At 37.1% G+C, this 17,695-nt stretch overlaps 3 protein-coding genes across 6 annotated transcripts; 1 reads left to right on the top strand and 2 right to left on the bottom strand.

The window, feature by feature from the left end:
- Window positions 1-158: 158 nt before the first annotated feature.
- LOC114724778 (putative clathrin assembly protein At1g25240) lies at window positions 159-1,889 on the bottom strand. Of its 2 annotated transcripts, XM_028911228.1 has the most exons (2): window positions 1,885-1,889; window positions 159-1,555 (listed from the first exon to the last, which is right to left on the bottom strand). In XM_028911228.1, the coding sequence occupies exon 2, from the start codon at window positions 1,333-1,335 to the stop codon at window positions 418-420; it is 918 nt and encodes a 305-aa protein (XP_028767061.1). In that variant the 5' UTR covers window positions 1,336-1,555; window positions 1,885-1,889; the 3' UTR covers window positions 159-417. The 2 variants fall into 2 exon arrangements, with proteins under 2 accessions (XP_028767061.1, XP_028767060.1); XM_028911227.1 differs by lacking the exon at window positions 1,885-1,889 and having other exon boundaries at window positions 159-1,624.
- A 2,195-nt stretch (window positions 1,890-4,084) lies between these two features.
- Window positions 4,085-6,075, top strand: LOC114724767 (uncharacterized). Of its 3 annotated transcripts, none has more exons than XM_028911211.1 (3): window positions 4,085-4,215; window positions 4,388-4,609; window positions 5,604-6,075. In XM_028911211.1, the coding sequence occupies exons 1-3, from the start codon at window positions 4,189-4,191 to the stop codon at window positions 5,883-5,885; spliced, it is 531 nt and encodes a 176-aa protein (XP_028767044.1). In that variant the 5' UTR covers window positions 4,085-4,188; the 3' UTR covers window positions 5,886-6,075. The 3 variants fall into 3 exon arrangements, with proteins under 3 accessions (XP_028767044.1, XP_028767045.1, XP_028767046.1); XM_028911212.1 differs by having other exon boundaries at window positions 4,391-4,609; XM_028911213.1 differs by having other exon boundaries at window positions 4,197-4,215; window positions 4,376-4,609.
- A 229-nt stretch (window positions 6,076-6,304) lies between these two features.
- LOC114724766 (IAA-alanine resistance protein 1) lies at window positions 6,305-13,783 on the bottom strand. The gene is made up of 11 exons (XM_028911210.1): window positions 13,095-13,783; window positions 12,275-12,358; window positions 12,119-12,168; window positions 11,114-11,165; window positions 10,247-10,360; window positions 9,421-9,659; window positions 8,811-8,927; window positions 8,492-8,599; window positions 7,467-7,568; window positions 7,012-7,056; window positions 6,305-6,933 (listed from the first exon to the last, which is right to left on the bottom strand). The coding sequence occupies exons 1-11, from the start codon at window positions 13,435-13,437 to the stop codon at window positions 6,778-6,780; spliced, it is 1,410 nt and encodes a 469-aa protein (XP_028767043.1). The 5' UTR covers window positions 13,438-13,783; the 3' UTR covers window positions 6,305-6,777.
- Window positions 13,784-17,695: the final 3,912 nt, after the last annotated feature.

Consider the following 17,695-nt stretch of genomic DNA (forward strand, 5'->3'; position numbering starts at 1 on the left):
CTGATACAATGAGAAGATCTAGAGCCGAAATCCAATCACACACATCACTAAAATTATTCACCGCATTTTGCAGAAAACCAGAATAATGAAACATTGTTTGCTCTTCTTCACATAACGTGCCTTCCAAAATTTTGAAAATAGGACAATGTGCTGGGAGGACCAAAAATTTTATTATACATCTAATCATAGTTTAACTCAACCGGTCACAACAGAGCTTACATGCTGGGAAACCCCGAACATTGGCGGAGGAAAACAATAACAGAAAGGACTCGCTATACTCCGCCATAGACAATAAATTGTAAGTCAGATGACGGACCCTTTTGGTTTATGCTTTTCTGTATCTCTCCTTTAAGCAAATGAAAAATAGATACTAGTATAGTCAAACCCTCTGAGACAAGCATGGGATGGCATCATGTGCTAAAAAATGATTAAATCCGGAAGAACTTGGTTATGAACTGCTTGGTAGGGTACGATGCGATATGATTCTTCAAAAGGGTTGGTTGAGAAAGCTGTTTTCTCTCGGTCATCAAGCGCCATCTCATCATCAAAAACCTCCCACTTTTCTGTAATTACCGTCTTCATACCATCTGATCCCTTGTGTTCATCCTTGCAGGCAATGGCATTAATGTAGGACGCAATGGCCTTGTCTTCATCATCACCCTTAAACCTTCCCTTCTCATCAGCCCCATTGAAGATTCTCTCCAGATCTTTGATACACCCATCAGGGAATCGCTCCATTTGGGGGCATTGAGAAGCGTTGAGGACGCCAATTTCCCTACAGAAATCAAAGTATGCAGAAAGGTGGCCGCTTTGGGTTGCTGCTTTCTGAAGAACCGTGAGCCCAGCACCAGCCTCCATCTTCCCACCAATATCGTATATCCTCAAGAGAGCTCGAGCAATCCCTTTGCAAAATTTACCATACACGTCGAAAAGCTCCACAATAACGCAATCCATAGCTTCCAGAATAAGACCATTATGCGAACTCGCATAGTCAGGTTTAACCTGAAGCAGCATGTCAATCAAATCCTGCATCGCCTGCAATTTCTCCAATTCTTCCATCAATGTGTCCTCTGATTTCTTGCCCCGTTTGCTCTTTTTCTGGAATTCCATGGATATAAAGGCGGATTTCTGGTCCAAATACGCAAAATACGAACGAACAAAGGCGTTATAAGCCCAAGCCTTATCTTGGCTGACATGCTCGTCCCTGAAATTGGTGAGATCGAACGGCAATCGATCCATCTTTTGAACAATGGCAAGATCACAACAATAAATGCCGTGCATGAGCATCAAGCCCTTGAGAGCGACGACCCAGCTTCGAGTCTTTTGCATTCTCATGGCGAGAGACCATACGAGGGGCTTGAGGTATAGAGGAGAGGTGCGAACCCATTGGAAGACACGTTGAACGTTCTTGCAATCAATGCGATGCTGATCGTGGCTGGTGGCCTTGATGACGGCGGCTTCCAGATCGGGGTTGCGGAAGGAGGTGCGGCGAGACAGCCGAGCCACCCAGACGCTGTTCCCGTCTTTCAGAGCTCCGGCGAGTCTCTGCCAGAGCCTCATTTCCTCCTCTGCCACGCCAACCTCCTCTTCTTGGCCGATCTAATTCCAGTCACACAACAACGCACTGCTCCGATTATTTCATTCTTGGCCCCTCACATCATAATATCGTCCTCTTGATTTGAGATGAAATTAAATTAATTATTTTTTAACGAAAAACCTATTTTTAGTAAGATGTTTGTATATGATTACGCTTAACAATCCTATGATAGGAAGGACTACGTAAATATGAAATAAGATGAACAGCCTTCACCATCGGGCAATATGCTGTGTCCAGAATCAACAAGGTCAGCCATCTTTGACTTCAATTTTTTTTCCAGTCTTAACTCTGAAAGTCAATTTTGCGAAAATTTTAGAGTGATTTGGACTTTTTCTGGGTTATAATACACATGGACGTGACTGGTTTTAGGGGAAGGGTGAATTCTGAGTCTGGATCTGGTAATGAGTTGCGTCAACCAACCATATTTGGTCCCCCCCAGAAAAAAAAAAAAAAAACACATTTGCTACTCAGTGTTTTGGCAAAAAAAAAAAAGAAAAAAAAAAAAAAAAAGACCAATTCAGTGTATTATAATTATAATTATATTAAATTGTCATTTTTAAAGGGGCCTGGGACACAAGTCCATATCAATATGTGTAGTGGGCTTCCATGACTTTGACCCGCTTGTGGAACATTGGCTGTCGGAGGATTATTATACCCAAAAAAACATTACTTCCTTCCATTCCGATCTCTCATATAAAGTTAATTGGAGAATGAAATTTAATTTTAAATATAATATTTTAATTCATTTTATCACTTTTATTTCTTATTTTTTTAAAACTAATTTACTTGATTTATAAACTGATACGTAATGTCATATTATATAAGTGTATTTTAAAGAGATTATGTTATATTTATAATTAATCTACTTATTTGATTTTCTCAATCGAAGTTAGTTTAGTATTTAGAGGAAGTGTATGCTAAGGTTAATATGCCATAAGAAGGAGGAATTTGTTGTTTTTTCTTGTGATGTGAAATGTGAGAAGAAATTGAAAATGAGTGTATTTATGTGAAATATTAATATTTAAAATGTCAACACTTATAGTTATACTCAAAAGGTGTGGCAGCACATTTATTTTTGAATTGAACTCACATGCATCCGTTCATAAGTGATTTTGTGGCTTTTGACCCTTGCATATATAAATTTTTATTTTCAATACATTTAAGATTTTGAAGAGACTTTGGTTAACAGTAACACAAGCAAAGGGAACAAGTCCTTATTATTTAATATATATATATATATATTTATATATTCATCTGATGGAGTCCGAGAATGTCACTAATAGAAATGGTTGCAATGATTAGCTTCTACATTTGAAAGAAGGAAAAGAAAAAAGAATGATTCACCGGCCGTTAAATTTCCTTACAGTTACTTGAATGAATAAGCTTCTAAAAGCAGGCCCTCCCCAATCCCCACCAGTTCCTTCCCTTCAAGTTTGGGCCTACCCGATAGAGTCAATAATTTGAGTTGGTAAAATACTAATAAGACGCATATTTTTTTATTTCGCACTAACTGATCCACGGGCCAACGTGTTTCTAACCCTATCATCCAACACCTAATAAGCACAAAATGAAGCCTATATTTGTATGTATACGGCAAATCCTTGGGTATGATGTCTAACCCACATAGGCTATTTGACGAAGATATCAAATCAGGTTGAAGATTAGATTACAGGTGTGGGTGATGAGTGATGATGCGAAACAAATTGAATTGGTTGAGCAACATATAATATAATATAAATGTCGTTGTCATTGAAGTAGATGATGAACCTTACAATTATACGTTCAAACGCAAGTGCGTACATTGTGTGTAAACTGTGTAGTGTGGCTGGTCCCTACTTTACGAACCTTCCCTCGAAAGAAGCGAACGGCTACTTCAAAAGCACCAGGACTAAAGTCCTTCCATGACGCTATACGCTTTGCCTTTCGGCTTATTTTGCTTTCCTCATTTCTTTCTAGTTTTTCCCAACAATTTATCATATTATGTGATCCGCGTGGGCCACATGTTCCTGTATTTTTCGCACGGTCTTGTATTGTCGGGCACAATGCTGTCGTTCTGCCGAATCGAACAACCATGAAATGAAGCAGAAGAAAAGGCGTGGCATGAAATGAAATATGAATACTTTAACAACAGAGAGCAGGGTATGTGATGTGCGTTAGATGCAACAAAATATTTATTAGGGATTAAGAATGCAGGTTGAAAAGGGGGGGAAGGCAGATTTGTGAGCCCCAGAAGTACAGTGGAGGCGTTTTGAAAAGCAGAGAAAAGGGAGGGTGTGATTGGGCGAGGAAGGGAGGAGAGGGACAAGGACCCATTCAAAAAGAAAGCGAAAGGTTGAAAATTGAAAGCACTCGAACGAAAACAAAATCCCAATGGGAATCTTTCTCCTTCTTCTTCCTATTCCGCTGTGCAAGCCATCCCACCTCGCCACCTCCCTTCTTTTTATGCTCTCTTTCTCTTTTCCTAGCTTTTCACCCCCCCCCCCTTCTCTTTCTCTATCTCTCTTTCTCCCTCCCTCTCTGTGTCTTCTTCCTCACCACACACACATACACAGACCGATCAGCGTTCTCTCTGCTTCCTGCTTGGTTTGTTCATGGGATTTTCATGCGAGGATGTTTTAGTAAGTATTCTCCATTTATCTCATTATATCGCTCATTTTCTCTCTCAAAAAATCATTCATTTTCACAGAATGGGTGGTTGGAGAGTGTTACAATGGCGAAGAATTCTTCTGTTCTGGTTTTATGCTTAATGGTGAGAGAGATTTTGTGATGCATGTTTAGCTCATTTTGTAGGAGGAGGAACAGAATGAAATTCACTTGACAGATGAGACGATAGCGACCCAACAGAGGAGTCTGGCTCTCATGGAAGTGCATCGCCATCATCATCAACACCCACAACAACAACAACAAGCGGCTGAAAACGAAGCCGATTTCTGGCCAGTAGAACACCCTCTGGAGCCAAGAGATGAAGACCGTCCTGTGAAATGCCCAATGCCTCAATCTTCTGTCATCAACGTAAGCCTATGCTTTAGCTTTCAGTTTCATCATCTTCAGTATCTTCATATGGATCTCTTCATTCGACATTAGCTTTGATTTTCTTATCAAGAACAGTGGCATTCATGAAATCATGTTATGCGATTGGAGATAAACCCATTTATAAGTGCTCGGAATCTGTTTACTGAACAATTGACGTATCTTGCCGCTTGCTAAATAATAATAGTAATAATTAACACGTTTGAGGAACCCATTGGGACTTTTGGGTGATGGACTTCTGCATCTTAAACTATAGTCATGGAGGGAGATTTTTCGGGGTCCTCTAGCAGAAAAGAATCACACAGAACAAGAACGATATCTTATAAAGAATAGGAAGTACTATGCCTTGAAACAGAAAAAAAGAATATCAAGTACAAAAGAAATGTGCTATACATCCAATAGACTTCATATAGGTTTGGCCCTCAAGGATTCCCATATTCTGGTTCCTTCTGAAAAAGCCAGGTCTTACCAGCAGCCACTCGGTACAGTAGATTCTTGGAAATAGATAAAGGATTAGGATTAAATGAAATTGATTAGTTTGCTATCAAATCATTATGTAATTATAGACACATGACATGCAAAAAGATGTAATTATACGTGCTGTCGAATCATATTAAAAACATACCAACTTATCATAATCAGAACTCAATCACTTCAAATATGTTTACATTGAGGAGGATGGAGGAAAACAAGAATACAACATTATTTTTTCTTTGATTTAAATTTAATGACTTTTTCCCCTTTCTATACATTTTGACTAAACAAAACAAATGAGAAGGAAAAAATATTGATCCAAATTTATTGAAGAAAACAGAACAAATGAGAAGGAAAAAAATATTGATATAAATTTATTGAAGAAAATGTCCAAATTAGATTTTACGCTCTTGCATTTTTTCGTTAACAATTTCCTCGTGCTGTTGTCTAGTTCAGTCAAAAGTGTGGACATGGAAACTGAAAACAAATATGGGTTGTGCAGGATGGAGGGATGCATGAAAAAAGGTTTGCAGAAAGCATAAGGAAGAGAGCAGAGGCATCTGCAGAAATGGCAGAAAGAGAAGGGGAAGGAGCAAGAAGAACAGGCATGGAAGCGGATCCTCCAGATCCGGCTCGAGCCGTTCGAAAGCGGCATCACACCCTCACACAAGGTGGAGACCTTGAGATCACTCCCTTCATTAGAACACCACCACTCCCTCCATTACCCTCCCAGAACGTCACCGTCTTTCAAATGCTTCAGCAGGTCGACAAGTTTGACTCTTAGAATCAACAAATCAAACGAGTGAATCACTGGGATCGCTGGATAGCCTCAGTAAAAGATATGATCGACATACAAGTAGTTAGAACGAGTACTTTTCCATCACTGTATACGTCTTTGATGTTTTCTGTTAAAATCAGACATTGTTACACTTTAAAAAAGCTATCAGACATGTTGAGACTGCTCAATTGATTCATTAGCCGTTCCCACACAGGTTCGAGAGTAGACCGCTCAACAGTTTAAAGGTGCGAAAAGTTAATGCAACAAGGTGGGGTCATTAACACATTATTTTTTAAAACCTTGTATCACACCCACCAATCGGAAGCAAGCAAATATAAATTAAGAATTTCTCTTCAGACGCCTATTAAATAATTGGTCGACCCCCCAATTCAAAGACAATCTGTATCGACTGAAAATTATGGGGATAAACAACATTTGTCCAATTCCATTGCAGCCTCAGTCAGCCCCACTAGAGATAGATGCCTAGCGAGCAATGACAATCAAAGACTCAATCTTAACATCTCTTTCCTTTGAGGCAAAAGAAAGCTTTACAGCTCTCTCCATCAGAATTCAGAAAGAAACAACTTGACTGTTATTACAGCTGAAAAGGGTGAAAATACCGCAACATACACAATCGAACAAATGGCTAACAAACGACTGTAAAGAGAGCATTTACTGTGCACGTTTACTTTCTAGTGGGGAGTAAGGAATCATTCCGAGTTTAAGCCTGACCATTCCGCTTTCCCTATCGCTTTCTCCCCCGTTCCCCCTTTAGGTCTTTCTGGGTCCACCGCTTCGCTGTAAGTAAGAATACATGTCCTATACCGATTTCGAACAATTTGTTTTATTTCGAACAATTTGTTTTATACATGGGATTCCTAGGGGAGCACGCCTCCGTTCATTCTACAAGGGAAATAGCAAGGGCAACGGCCATGCCCAGTGTCAATGAAATTATATGGATTGTCGTACTTCTCAATGTTGTTTTCTCACTGCTGTTCATCTCAGCCAGCACTCCCGCAATTGCAATATATATAAATCCTCCAGCAGTAAAACCCTGTCAAGAGGGCAGATTTTTCATCGAAAAAATCAACATTAACCACAACCAAAAGATTCCCAAGAGAACAATCCTCACCTCAATTAGAGATGACTGTCCAGGATCTTTCCCCCAAAGCAGAGCCTGTAACAAAAACAGCAATTTGCTCTCATTTTATTTTCACGTTTGGATATACTAAAAGAAAATGAACATTAGCTAAGGTTAGTGTTTGCATGAAAAAATTCAGGATAAAAGCCTTGTTGAAGGTTTGAAACTTTGGAATGATGATGATCCATCTGTTGGTCTTTCTCACTTTTGCATTACTATGATTTGAACATGTGAAAGCCGATTCCGTTTTCCTTTTTCCTGCTGTCATTTACACGATATGCTCTTCTAACAATCACAATCGCTATTATTATATATAATATCTAAGTGTTTTAACTACAAAGTAGTGTGTTCAAATATTCAAACTCTGCTTTTGTTTGTATGAAATGCGTGCATACCTACTGTTCGTGGATACACTAAAGTGAACATTCAATGAAGACGCCACTTACCAAAGCAGTTCCCACAAGTGCCACTAGCGCTGATAGAAAGTTAAAGAACAGAGCTTTTGATGTACTGAAACCAGACCGTATCAGAATGCCAAAATCACCAATCTGTGTATGGAACAAGCAAAAGGTGTGAAATTGTTGGAAAAATGGAAGTTCTATCTCATAATTAATGCACTACATGAGTACCATTGACCAAAACAAATTAAGATAATTAGCAAAAGTAACAAAATACTAAGAGCAAATGGCAATGTATAAGCACCAATTACATATAGTGGAAAAGCCAAATGAAGGGATGGTGGTTACTATTCAGAAGGGAATTTTCAAATAAAAAGGAATTCCTCTGAAGTCCTCTTCTGAAAAATGACAAGGAAGCAGACGAATCGGGAACTGAAAGATTAGCAAACATGACATTAAAAGTAACAGCTCTGATGGCATGATATGATTAAAAAGACGGACAAGGACTATGCCTCCATGACAAAGAGGCAAGACAAATTCCAAAACAGTATAACAGTAGTTTCTAACAAATTATATCTTCTTCAAGGAGTTTCAAAGTCCTTTTTTTCACCCCACATTAATTATATATGACAATAAATATTACAGTTTCCTCAACCAAATCACAAGTTTCAAGGCTTTCCTGACACTAACATCTTGCATTGTTTCACTAATTAGTGCCAACATTCCCAAATCCCAGATCGGAAGTCAATAAATCTTTGCATTTTTTTATGTTGAGCTCAAACTTCAAGAAGGAAAGCAGCAAAAATAAGTTGCTCTCCTTTACGGTATTGCGTTAGGGATGCATAGAATCTGGAATATATAGCTCAGAAAAGATGGCATATAGTAGTAAAAGTATTACACATTGCTACATGGTATGACGTATTCAAACAAACATATTTCTGGCCTTCTAGTCAAATCATATAGAACAATTTGAATCAGGAATGAATAAATGGGTTTGTGCAATGAAATGTTTGATGTTCTAAATATAAGCACACCATAAAATCCATGCAAAATGGAAAGGGATGAATTTGAACCTCCTGTGGAAGCTCATGTGCAAGTAGAAACAGGGTCCTCGACCAGCCCCCCACAGATCCATAGACCAAGAATGCACTTCCTAGTGCCATTCCATCAGTGAAATTGTGCTGCAATATTAAAACTTTGCATGATTACATGGACGTCCCCATTTCATTCAACCCGAACTTCAAAAAATATTTTTGTCAATCTAAATGGACAAAATATATTAGAAGAGTAGCCCCATTTTGGGCTCGGCAATACCCAAATATAGCTTAATGGTACAATATACTAGATAGGTTTTTTATTTATTAAAAAAAAAGAACTGTCAATGTTACTTACAACACCATCAGAGAAAAGATTGAGATAACCGAACACAAGATTTGATGATTGAACTGATTCCCTCTCATTCGAGGATTTCATATCATCCGCAGAGCTAGCCTTTTTGCCATTGATCCTCTGTAAGGAAGCATCAAATATTAGATGATATTTTTAATTACAGAAGACTAATCAGATAAATTCTACAATCAATTATAATATTCAATTCGGTATAATTTAATTCTCATTAAGAAAATATGCTGTTCAGATTGTGGTTCCATAATGCAAATATGTTGAAGTTCTGAATAGTTTATATTCAATTAAATTTAATCTAATGTCTAATCAAATTCTATTGTTTGTTTCCAATATCTGCATTGTATAACCAGTGGAAACACTTCATGGTAGATGTAGCCATCAATAAGAAATGCAACAAGCCTCCCATATAAACTTAATTAGATGTCTTGCCCGCCTTTAGCACTGGATGCCAAGCCCAAGTTCTCCTGAACAATATCTACTACTAAAATATGCAACCAAAATTTGACATCAACCCTGGTTCAAATGGACTCAATGCATGGTGACAACAAATATATAGCAGTGGTTCCAAACTAATTAACAAGCACAGTGTTTGCCATACCTTTCTAAGCAAGGGTCCAGATTGAGTTGCATCATTGCCCTTTGAAGAATCACGTGGTACCACATCCGGATGTCTTTCCTCGTCAAGCAATTTACCATCTTTCGCATCATCTTTCACTTTTTTCTTTTTGCTGTGGTGATGGTGGTGGTGGTGTCCATTTGTCCATGAATTAGCTCCTTGAGAGTTTTCTTCAACATACCTAACCACCTTCTCTACAAGAAGAAAGAGTACAATTCCAGCTGCAAGAACCCAAAAAAAAAAAAAAAAGTAATAATTATGGCTACGTGATCTGATCTGAATAAGAAAAAAGATTATCATGAATGGGGCCAGAGATGACTGGAAACGAATTTAAGATCTAACAATTAACAGACTAAATTTATGAAAAGGAATTTTAAGATATAATAATTTAAGCCATTGATGTACATTTTTATCAATGAAAAGTCTGAAGGGGAGTTATCACAAAGTCCAACTAATAACCACCATTTCCATTAGTTCAGAATAAATTCTTTACATTCCAATTTATAGTTAGTAGTAAACAAAAGTTTCAGATTAAATGTGGAATAACAAATCCATTTTCATTTGCCATGCAAAATCCGGCCATTCATTGATAGAATTGTCTGACTAAATAATAGTCATGCAGACAGCACGCAGGCATTTAAAATTCCTGGTGCCTAGGTTAGTATACAAGTTAATTAACTTAAAACTAAGATGGCAAAAACTTCCAAGAAATTGATCATCAGAAGAAATAGAAGCCAAAAGTCCAACATGTAAAGTATTTCAAAGGTTAATAATGTTAGTGAGACACTACCATAGCATCGCCACTAACCAAGGATCGATATTCCTGTAGAAAGATCTGCTAAAGAATGAGAATGCTGATGTCCGATACGAGCATCATGGTCATGGTCCACATGATTGCCATGTGAATGGGAATGCTCACCACCTGCATGGAAAAAAAAAAAAATCACGTTTCTTCTCGCAAAATTTTACATAACCTTCATTCAAGGACTGACAACATTTTTTGAGGTCGCAAGACTTTGGATTTTCAACACTTTCAAAGCATCAAACATAAATGTAAGCCCTTCCAAGTTTAATACTAATAAAAGACAAAGCACAAACACAAAAAACACAGTTGCATTAGCCCCATATTTGACTGCTCGTGAAACATGGAACTCCCATTTAATCTGACCCCTCTCCTTACTATAATCAGCACGATTTTGGGGTACGCTCTCCCCTTCACCCTCAAGTATCAAAGCCCAATCAGTTCAACTCACAATGTAGATGAGCCTCTTTGTCCAATAAGATGGGGTTGACGAAGGGATAGAAGTGCCACATGGGATGGGACTGAGACATGGAAATCAGGCTCTCCCTCACAGTGAGAGAAAGTGGGGGGGGGGGTGGTGGCGCTTTTCTTTTACATCAACACGTCTCATATAAGAGGAAACAGGGCAGAAAGGGAGAGCTGAATTCCTCCAATTGATGCGTGAAGCACAAGAAATTGATGGTGGCCATACATCATGAGAATTTTCAAACCAACATAGCCAAAATAAGAGGGATCAGATTGCACTGAGTCTATGACTCTGCACTGTGAAGCTATTTATTTTTATTAAAAAAGAAACGAGGCATGAACCATTCATAAGAGAAAAGAAACTAATCGACAATTGCATCCAAAATGAAGAAGGGTTGCATCTCATACCAAAAGCATGAGGTAATTGGTGAAGGAAAGCATCCCCCAACATAGCACCCGCCTGCAGAAGGCATATTTGATGAGAATTAAACAAAAAACGTGATACAGCAACCAATAAAAAACAAATAAAAGATGATGATATAGCTGTCATTTCCTGAAACTCTGTAAGAAGATTCACTAGTTAGCAACATGCTGGAATCTCTGACTCATCATAGAGTGTATGATACAGTCAACAGAAACTTTAAAGGCCATAACTTTTCTTGGTAATTTCAAATATTACACGAATAATCTTTAGCTAGCAGCAGATTGATCTACATCATTATTTTATAGTACACCTTCATACAGTTTAGTATATCTAGTCATTTTGAACTAAAATTATGATAGTAAAAATTGAAGTTACATGAAAAAGGATAAGTCAACTTGCACAAGCTGTGGAAGTTAATTTGAGTGTACATAATGTAAATTGTTGCTAAAACATTAAGAGTATTCATTATTAAGCTATAATTTTGAAAGCACTTCATCACATTTAATTATGTGAATTTGTAAAATTACACTTCAAATGATTCCTCCAATGTGTGCATGTCTAGAGGTAAAGAATTATAGAATCTTAATTGTGGAAGAACAATCATTTTAACTACCACCCGTGGTCCATGCATTGAAGACATTTCGAACTTTGACCTTCTAAGGATCCAGCAAGTAGGAAATACCAATGCTTTTTCTGTTTTAGCAAAATATCCGCAGAAAGAAAGATAATAATTTAAGATGATATAGCTTAAGAAAGATAAAAAAACAGAAGAAGACCAAGATTGAGGTCATGAAAATAGAAGGTAGAAACCAGACATGGAACTAGTGGAAGCCAGATTTCTCAACACATAACTTATGGGCATTTCATAAACAAAAGCGAACATGTAATACGAAAGCATAGTGAAACCATAGCAATCAAAAATAAATAAGTAAATAAATAAAAAATAAACCCAAACAACGGGTAATAAAGGAATTAAAAGGAAACCTGACCCCAAATAAAGCCAATGAATCAACAACTGTCTTTGATGGTTTTCCCTGTACTGCAAGTGAATAACTTTCAACATTCAGTTCTGCAAACTACGAATAGATATTGCAAACAGAATGACTTCTGGAGAAATCGAATGCAATGAAAAGCACATTACTTACCAAAAATCAGAGGCAAGATAATCAGACAAATAAGGGAAGCCATGCTAACCAAAAATGAACATCCCAATGCATTCAGCCAAAGCCCTAAATTTACATTAATAAGAAAATGAGTAAAATTGAATTAACCAAACAATAAATAAAGTATCACATCTTATGATATTATATGCCATCACTTGATACAAAGCAATAAGCATGTATCACACATGATGCCCGCTCAACTGTTTTACAGAAAGTCTACAAGCTCAGTGGGGTACAAGAGCATGTAAATTGAAGAAGAGTTGGGGGAAAAAAGTATATCTTAAAGTTGTATCACACTGGATATGACTCTGTTGGACATGAAAACCCTCCCGCATCATCTTCCGCTAAAAAGACTAGAATTAAACATGCAAGATCTTTGCGTATCCTGAAACTCCGCGTAATATGAGGTAAACAGTATCACCATCTCACATTGCAAAATTGTCCCTCTAATCCACCCAGCATGAAAGCTTTCCGTGGTGATCCAAGTTTCACTCACAGCCATATTTACTTGACAGTCTAATACAAGTCGCACGGCATAAATAATTAATCGGGCATTCCTGAAGTCGCAACACTCTTCGACTCATTAAACCACAGAAAAATAGAGTTCTACGAGTTTGCTTCCCAGATTTGAACTCATGATATCTTAGAATCAAGTTGTTATCGCTTTATAATATTTTCAGTGAACAGTTGAATGCCTCAAGTCAGCATACACTGCCCATTGTCCAGCGCAAAAACACCCGCACCAGAATGCCAAACCACGAAAATGATCAATCAAATCGCATCGGAAGGAATCGGTAAATACCTAAACCCGATATTTCAGAGCCACCACTGCGCTGATGACCGCGGTGGTCATGGTCGTGCTCGTGGTCATATGCGAACCCGAATCCATATAGTTTCATATCCTCCTCCTCCGCTAATTCCTCCGGAAGCCTAGTTCCAGATACCAGTTTCTCCTCTTGATGATGCTGGTGGTGATGACTATGCCCACACTGGGGGTGACTATGATGATGATCGTGGGAATCATGGACCTGCGATGTGCAGGACCCGGAATGATGACCGTCGTGCCCAAGTCCCAGATCCAAGCAAAACCCGAGAACCAAAACCGTAAGCAATGCCTGCTGAATCAGCTTTCTACTCAGTGCCATGAAATCAGTGCGCCCCTACAGAACCCAACTGGATTCCGAGGGGAAAAAAGAGTGCTTGAACCGAAGGAAATCTTGGCTACGGAAGTCAAACTAGGAGGTGAACTAAGAACGATTTTTGCAAGTGCCTTGGATGGTGATGTAGCAGACTGATAGAAAGAAGAGAATGATAATGGCGACTATGATTCCGAAGGCTACGACGTCCATATTTAGTAGAGCTGGGATATTTTGAAGAAATTAGTTATTTTTTTAATTCTAATGCGAAAATTTTCCATTTACAAGTGCCTTTCTTTCATCGAAGCCGAAGGGAGAGAACCAGAACTGCCTCAAAAACCCGATTAACTTATCATCACTGCTCATGTCAAGAGGAGGAAAACCCAAAAAAAAAAAACAAAAACACTTGTCATCATCGATCATTCGTCAGTGTTTCCTTCACCGTCCACCCTCCATGTCCACTCCCACTTACCAACTATCCAATAATAATTATTTCACTTTCCAAACAACTTTGGGAATTCGGATCCTTGGATCCTGCTTTTCTCTGGTTATTTTCAAACACTTTTCTTCGTTAATTAAACAAACGATATACGGCATGATTTCCCTGTAAATATTCATTGTATAATTTTTAACATACAACACTGTTTATCAGTTATAAATATTACAGTGCATTTTTCAGATCATGTGGACCACACGAATCATGTTTACTTGGATGAAATTTGTGTATGCCAATACCCACAATTCACCAACACACATTGATTTTCCGGTAAAAAAAAAAAAACCACACCTATTGGTTTCTAAATTTTAGAAATATACCCCACGGACGTAGAGAAGGAGGGTAGAATCGGCCTCAAACCAACAAGTTGTTGGTTGAGGTGGTAGGACCTCACTCTTTTAAAAAAAAAAGAATATAAATTCGAATTTCGAAAAACATTTTTGTTAGAAAAGTTATTCCTAAACCGGTTAGATCCGAAAGAGATTAGTCTTAAGTCTAATATGACTTAGAGATACTTTTGTTTCATCTAAAAAAAATTAGTATCAAGCCCTGGCCAACGAAATTCAAAGAAATTTCTTTTACGGCAAAAATTGAAAAATCATCTTTATATGTATGTATAACGTATTATTTTTAAAGCTAATTACTTCTTTTTTTTAATATAAATTCCAGTTAACTATTAGTTCTTTTTTTTGGTAAACTCTCAAATTTATTCTTAATAAAAATAAGTTTAGTTAAATAATTAAAAAAATTTATAATTAATTAAGAATATTAGGTGAAGAATAATATTTTAAACAAAAAATGTTAAAGTTTTATGATAAAGTTTGTGGAAATACTCAATAAATAATATATCCAACTATCCATGTATTTTCAGAAAAGAATGACTTTGATCCGTCTCCCGTACTGAGTTGGGGACCCTCCTCATGCTTTGGATGAGCATAAGAGCCACGTATGATTTTGTTGGATCCTCCTTGGTAGGTAAGCCCTTGTAGTAATGGGCCAGGCTCTCCGTCTTGAACAATGCGGGCTTTTCTGGGCTTACCAGGCTTGCTGCTGGGCCTATATACCCTCTCCTTCCAGCCCCATGAACTGTGGCGATCGATATTCTCTACATTTTTAGTTTTTTGGAGTGAAAGATAGTCTCTACATTTTCGGGTTTACAGGTTGCTTAATGTTCCACACTTTTGTACGCCCATTCGTTATGGTCTGCTCCGTCAATTCTTTTTTTTTTTTTTGAATTTTTTGCTTGATATGTTGTATAAAAGCATTAAATATTTTTTTTCATAAAATGATCAAATATATTGAAAAAACATAACAGGCTACGTAAATACTACTTTAGTTTTTAATATAAGAACTCGTTTGATTTTTATTTTGGTTATAAATATAAGGACTTAATTCACTTTGTCTCTCATTTGTTTTTTTTTTTCAAAATAGTCATTGTAATAGTAATAGTTCTAGCAAGTACACTTCATTAGTAAGGATATTCTAGAAAAGACAATATCTATTTACTATAAATAACTAACTTAACTAATTTTCTTAATCTACTCAAATTAGTCAACTAACTCTCATATTAACAACTGGAAATAATATGACACACATACATAAGACGGATTCACACGCTAGACAAGAGCTAGAGAGTAAATTAGACAAGATTGAACCTAGCTAGAAGGCTCAACTATTACAACAGCTCTAACTAACAATCTAATTAAAATGAAACACCAGTTGTCAAATCAGTAAGATGAAAATCATGTTGAGCAACAAACACAGTATTGCTGATCCATCCACAAGACATGAACACGGAGAATATATTCTGAAAACTCCTCATATTAACAAATCGCATAAAGAAAGATTTGTCGACAAGAATGAAGAAACTTATGCCACTAATTTTTCTCTTGAAAGAGTAAAGAGGGACATCCCAAAAAAAAAAAACACTAAACATGGTTATGTAAAAAAAAAAAACACGTGATGACATTTACCCATTGATTTAGTGCGTTAAATGGTTGGCAAAAAAATACGTTAAATTGGAATTGGCAACGCCATGTGTTAAGTCTATCAGGTATCTCCTCCTTTTTAAAAAAAAAACCAGACATCAGGTACACCATTTGATATTATCACTCGGTTAATCCGATTCGAGGTTCGTGACTTCCCTCTGTTTCATTTGAAACTCAAACTTGAGATTCAAAGGAATCTAGCTAGGTCTTATATTGCTAAACCAACTCTTTGTTGATAAAAGTACACCATTTTGCTTACAAGTAGAAATGTGGAATGCGTGTATCTAAAAAAAAAAAAAAAGATATGCAATGTGTTCAAGCATGAGACTAATGACTTATTTAGAATAGCTTATAAGTAGTTTTTTAGTTATGATTTATAAAATCAGAAGTAAATATATTAAAAGAATTTTATCTCGATTTATATAAAAGTTAAAACATGTTTATAAGTAATTTTTAAAGCCATGCCAAACAACCCTTAATTAAACTTTTAGGTTATCTGTCAGCCCACATGCCTTCCCTTTACTAATTGGAATTAACACCTGTACCCATATTGATACATTAGGGAAGTGAATAATGATAAACATTTTTTTTCCTGAAAAGTCTAACTTCTGAATTTAATCCAAAACCGCATCCAATTTGGATGAACTAAAATTAAAATTTTGCTAAATAAGTTTCATTGATCAAATTAGACCAGTACATATATTTAAATAACTAAACTATTAATTTAATCCTATATAACTAGGCGGAGCTACTGTATCGTGAACTGTATTGTTTCCATAAAAAACTGTCGCTTCAACATTTTTTTCGCATCCTTGTGTTTTGCTAAAATGCTTGATATAAGTTACTGTCTAGACAGAAGTCAGCTCACTGAAAATTTCTCACAGGGATATGTCAGTTACCAATTGGAGTGTTCTTTTTTCATTTTATTTATGAGTGAATTACACATATATTAAGTTCTTCTTCAGTTGGCCAAAAAAACTTTGTCTTTAAATCGAAAATTCAAACATGTCACTAATAATTAAGCAATTAAATATGTGACTATTTTAAAAAACAATTTATGATTGCTTGCCTAAATTTTTTACTAAAACATAGATACTTTCTTATTAGAGGCAATCCTATTCGAAGAACTGTCGGGTACTAAATGTGGACATCTCTTTCAGTAGAGATTCGAATTTTGGTTCGTCACATTGTGAGAGACTAACCTCTTCCACTAAACACAACTCCCATTGGTTGCTTGCCTAAATTCTAGATTAAGCATTGTGAGTATCAATGAAGGGCACACAAAGCCGCAGAGTACAGTAACAGTGTTGGGGCCGTTTGACCCAACTCAAATTAAAGTTCGAACATTTCGTGATGAGACTGCGTTTGACTTTATGGGAGTGGATTTCTTTCACTTGAAACAAATAGTGATGATGATGAAGAATTCAAAACTGGGAGAGTGATGATAGAGAAAATGAAGGAAGAATCAATGGAGGAGGTGCCAAAATAAGACAAAAGAATTAAGGAAAGAGGTGTACATGGAGAACATCGCCGACGTTGACAGCGAAGGAGTGAGAAAGAGAAGGAAGAAGAAGCCAGACGCCATCGTGCTTGATCGGCGCCAATGCTCACACCGACGCCGTCGCTAGCCGGAAGAAACACGTACAGTGAGGGGCGTGGCGTCGGTGTGAGCATTGACGCCGATCACATCCCGCGGCCGAGGAGACGGAGGATAATAATTCATCCTCCTCCATGGATTATAGTTATAAACAGGCACAAATTTGAAGCTGCTACGTTGTATTTT

The sequence above is a fragment of the Neltuma alba genome, unplaced genomic scaffold (genome assembly GCF_004799145.2).
Source record: "Neltuma alba isolate B1F8T4 unplaced genomic scaffold, ASM479914v2 tig00012197_pilon, whole genome shotgun sequence".
Classification (NCBI taxonomy): Eukaryota; Viridiplantae; Streptophyta; class Magnoliopsida; order Fabales; family Fabaceae; genus Neltuma; species Neltuma alba.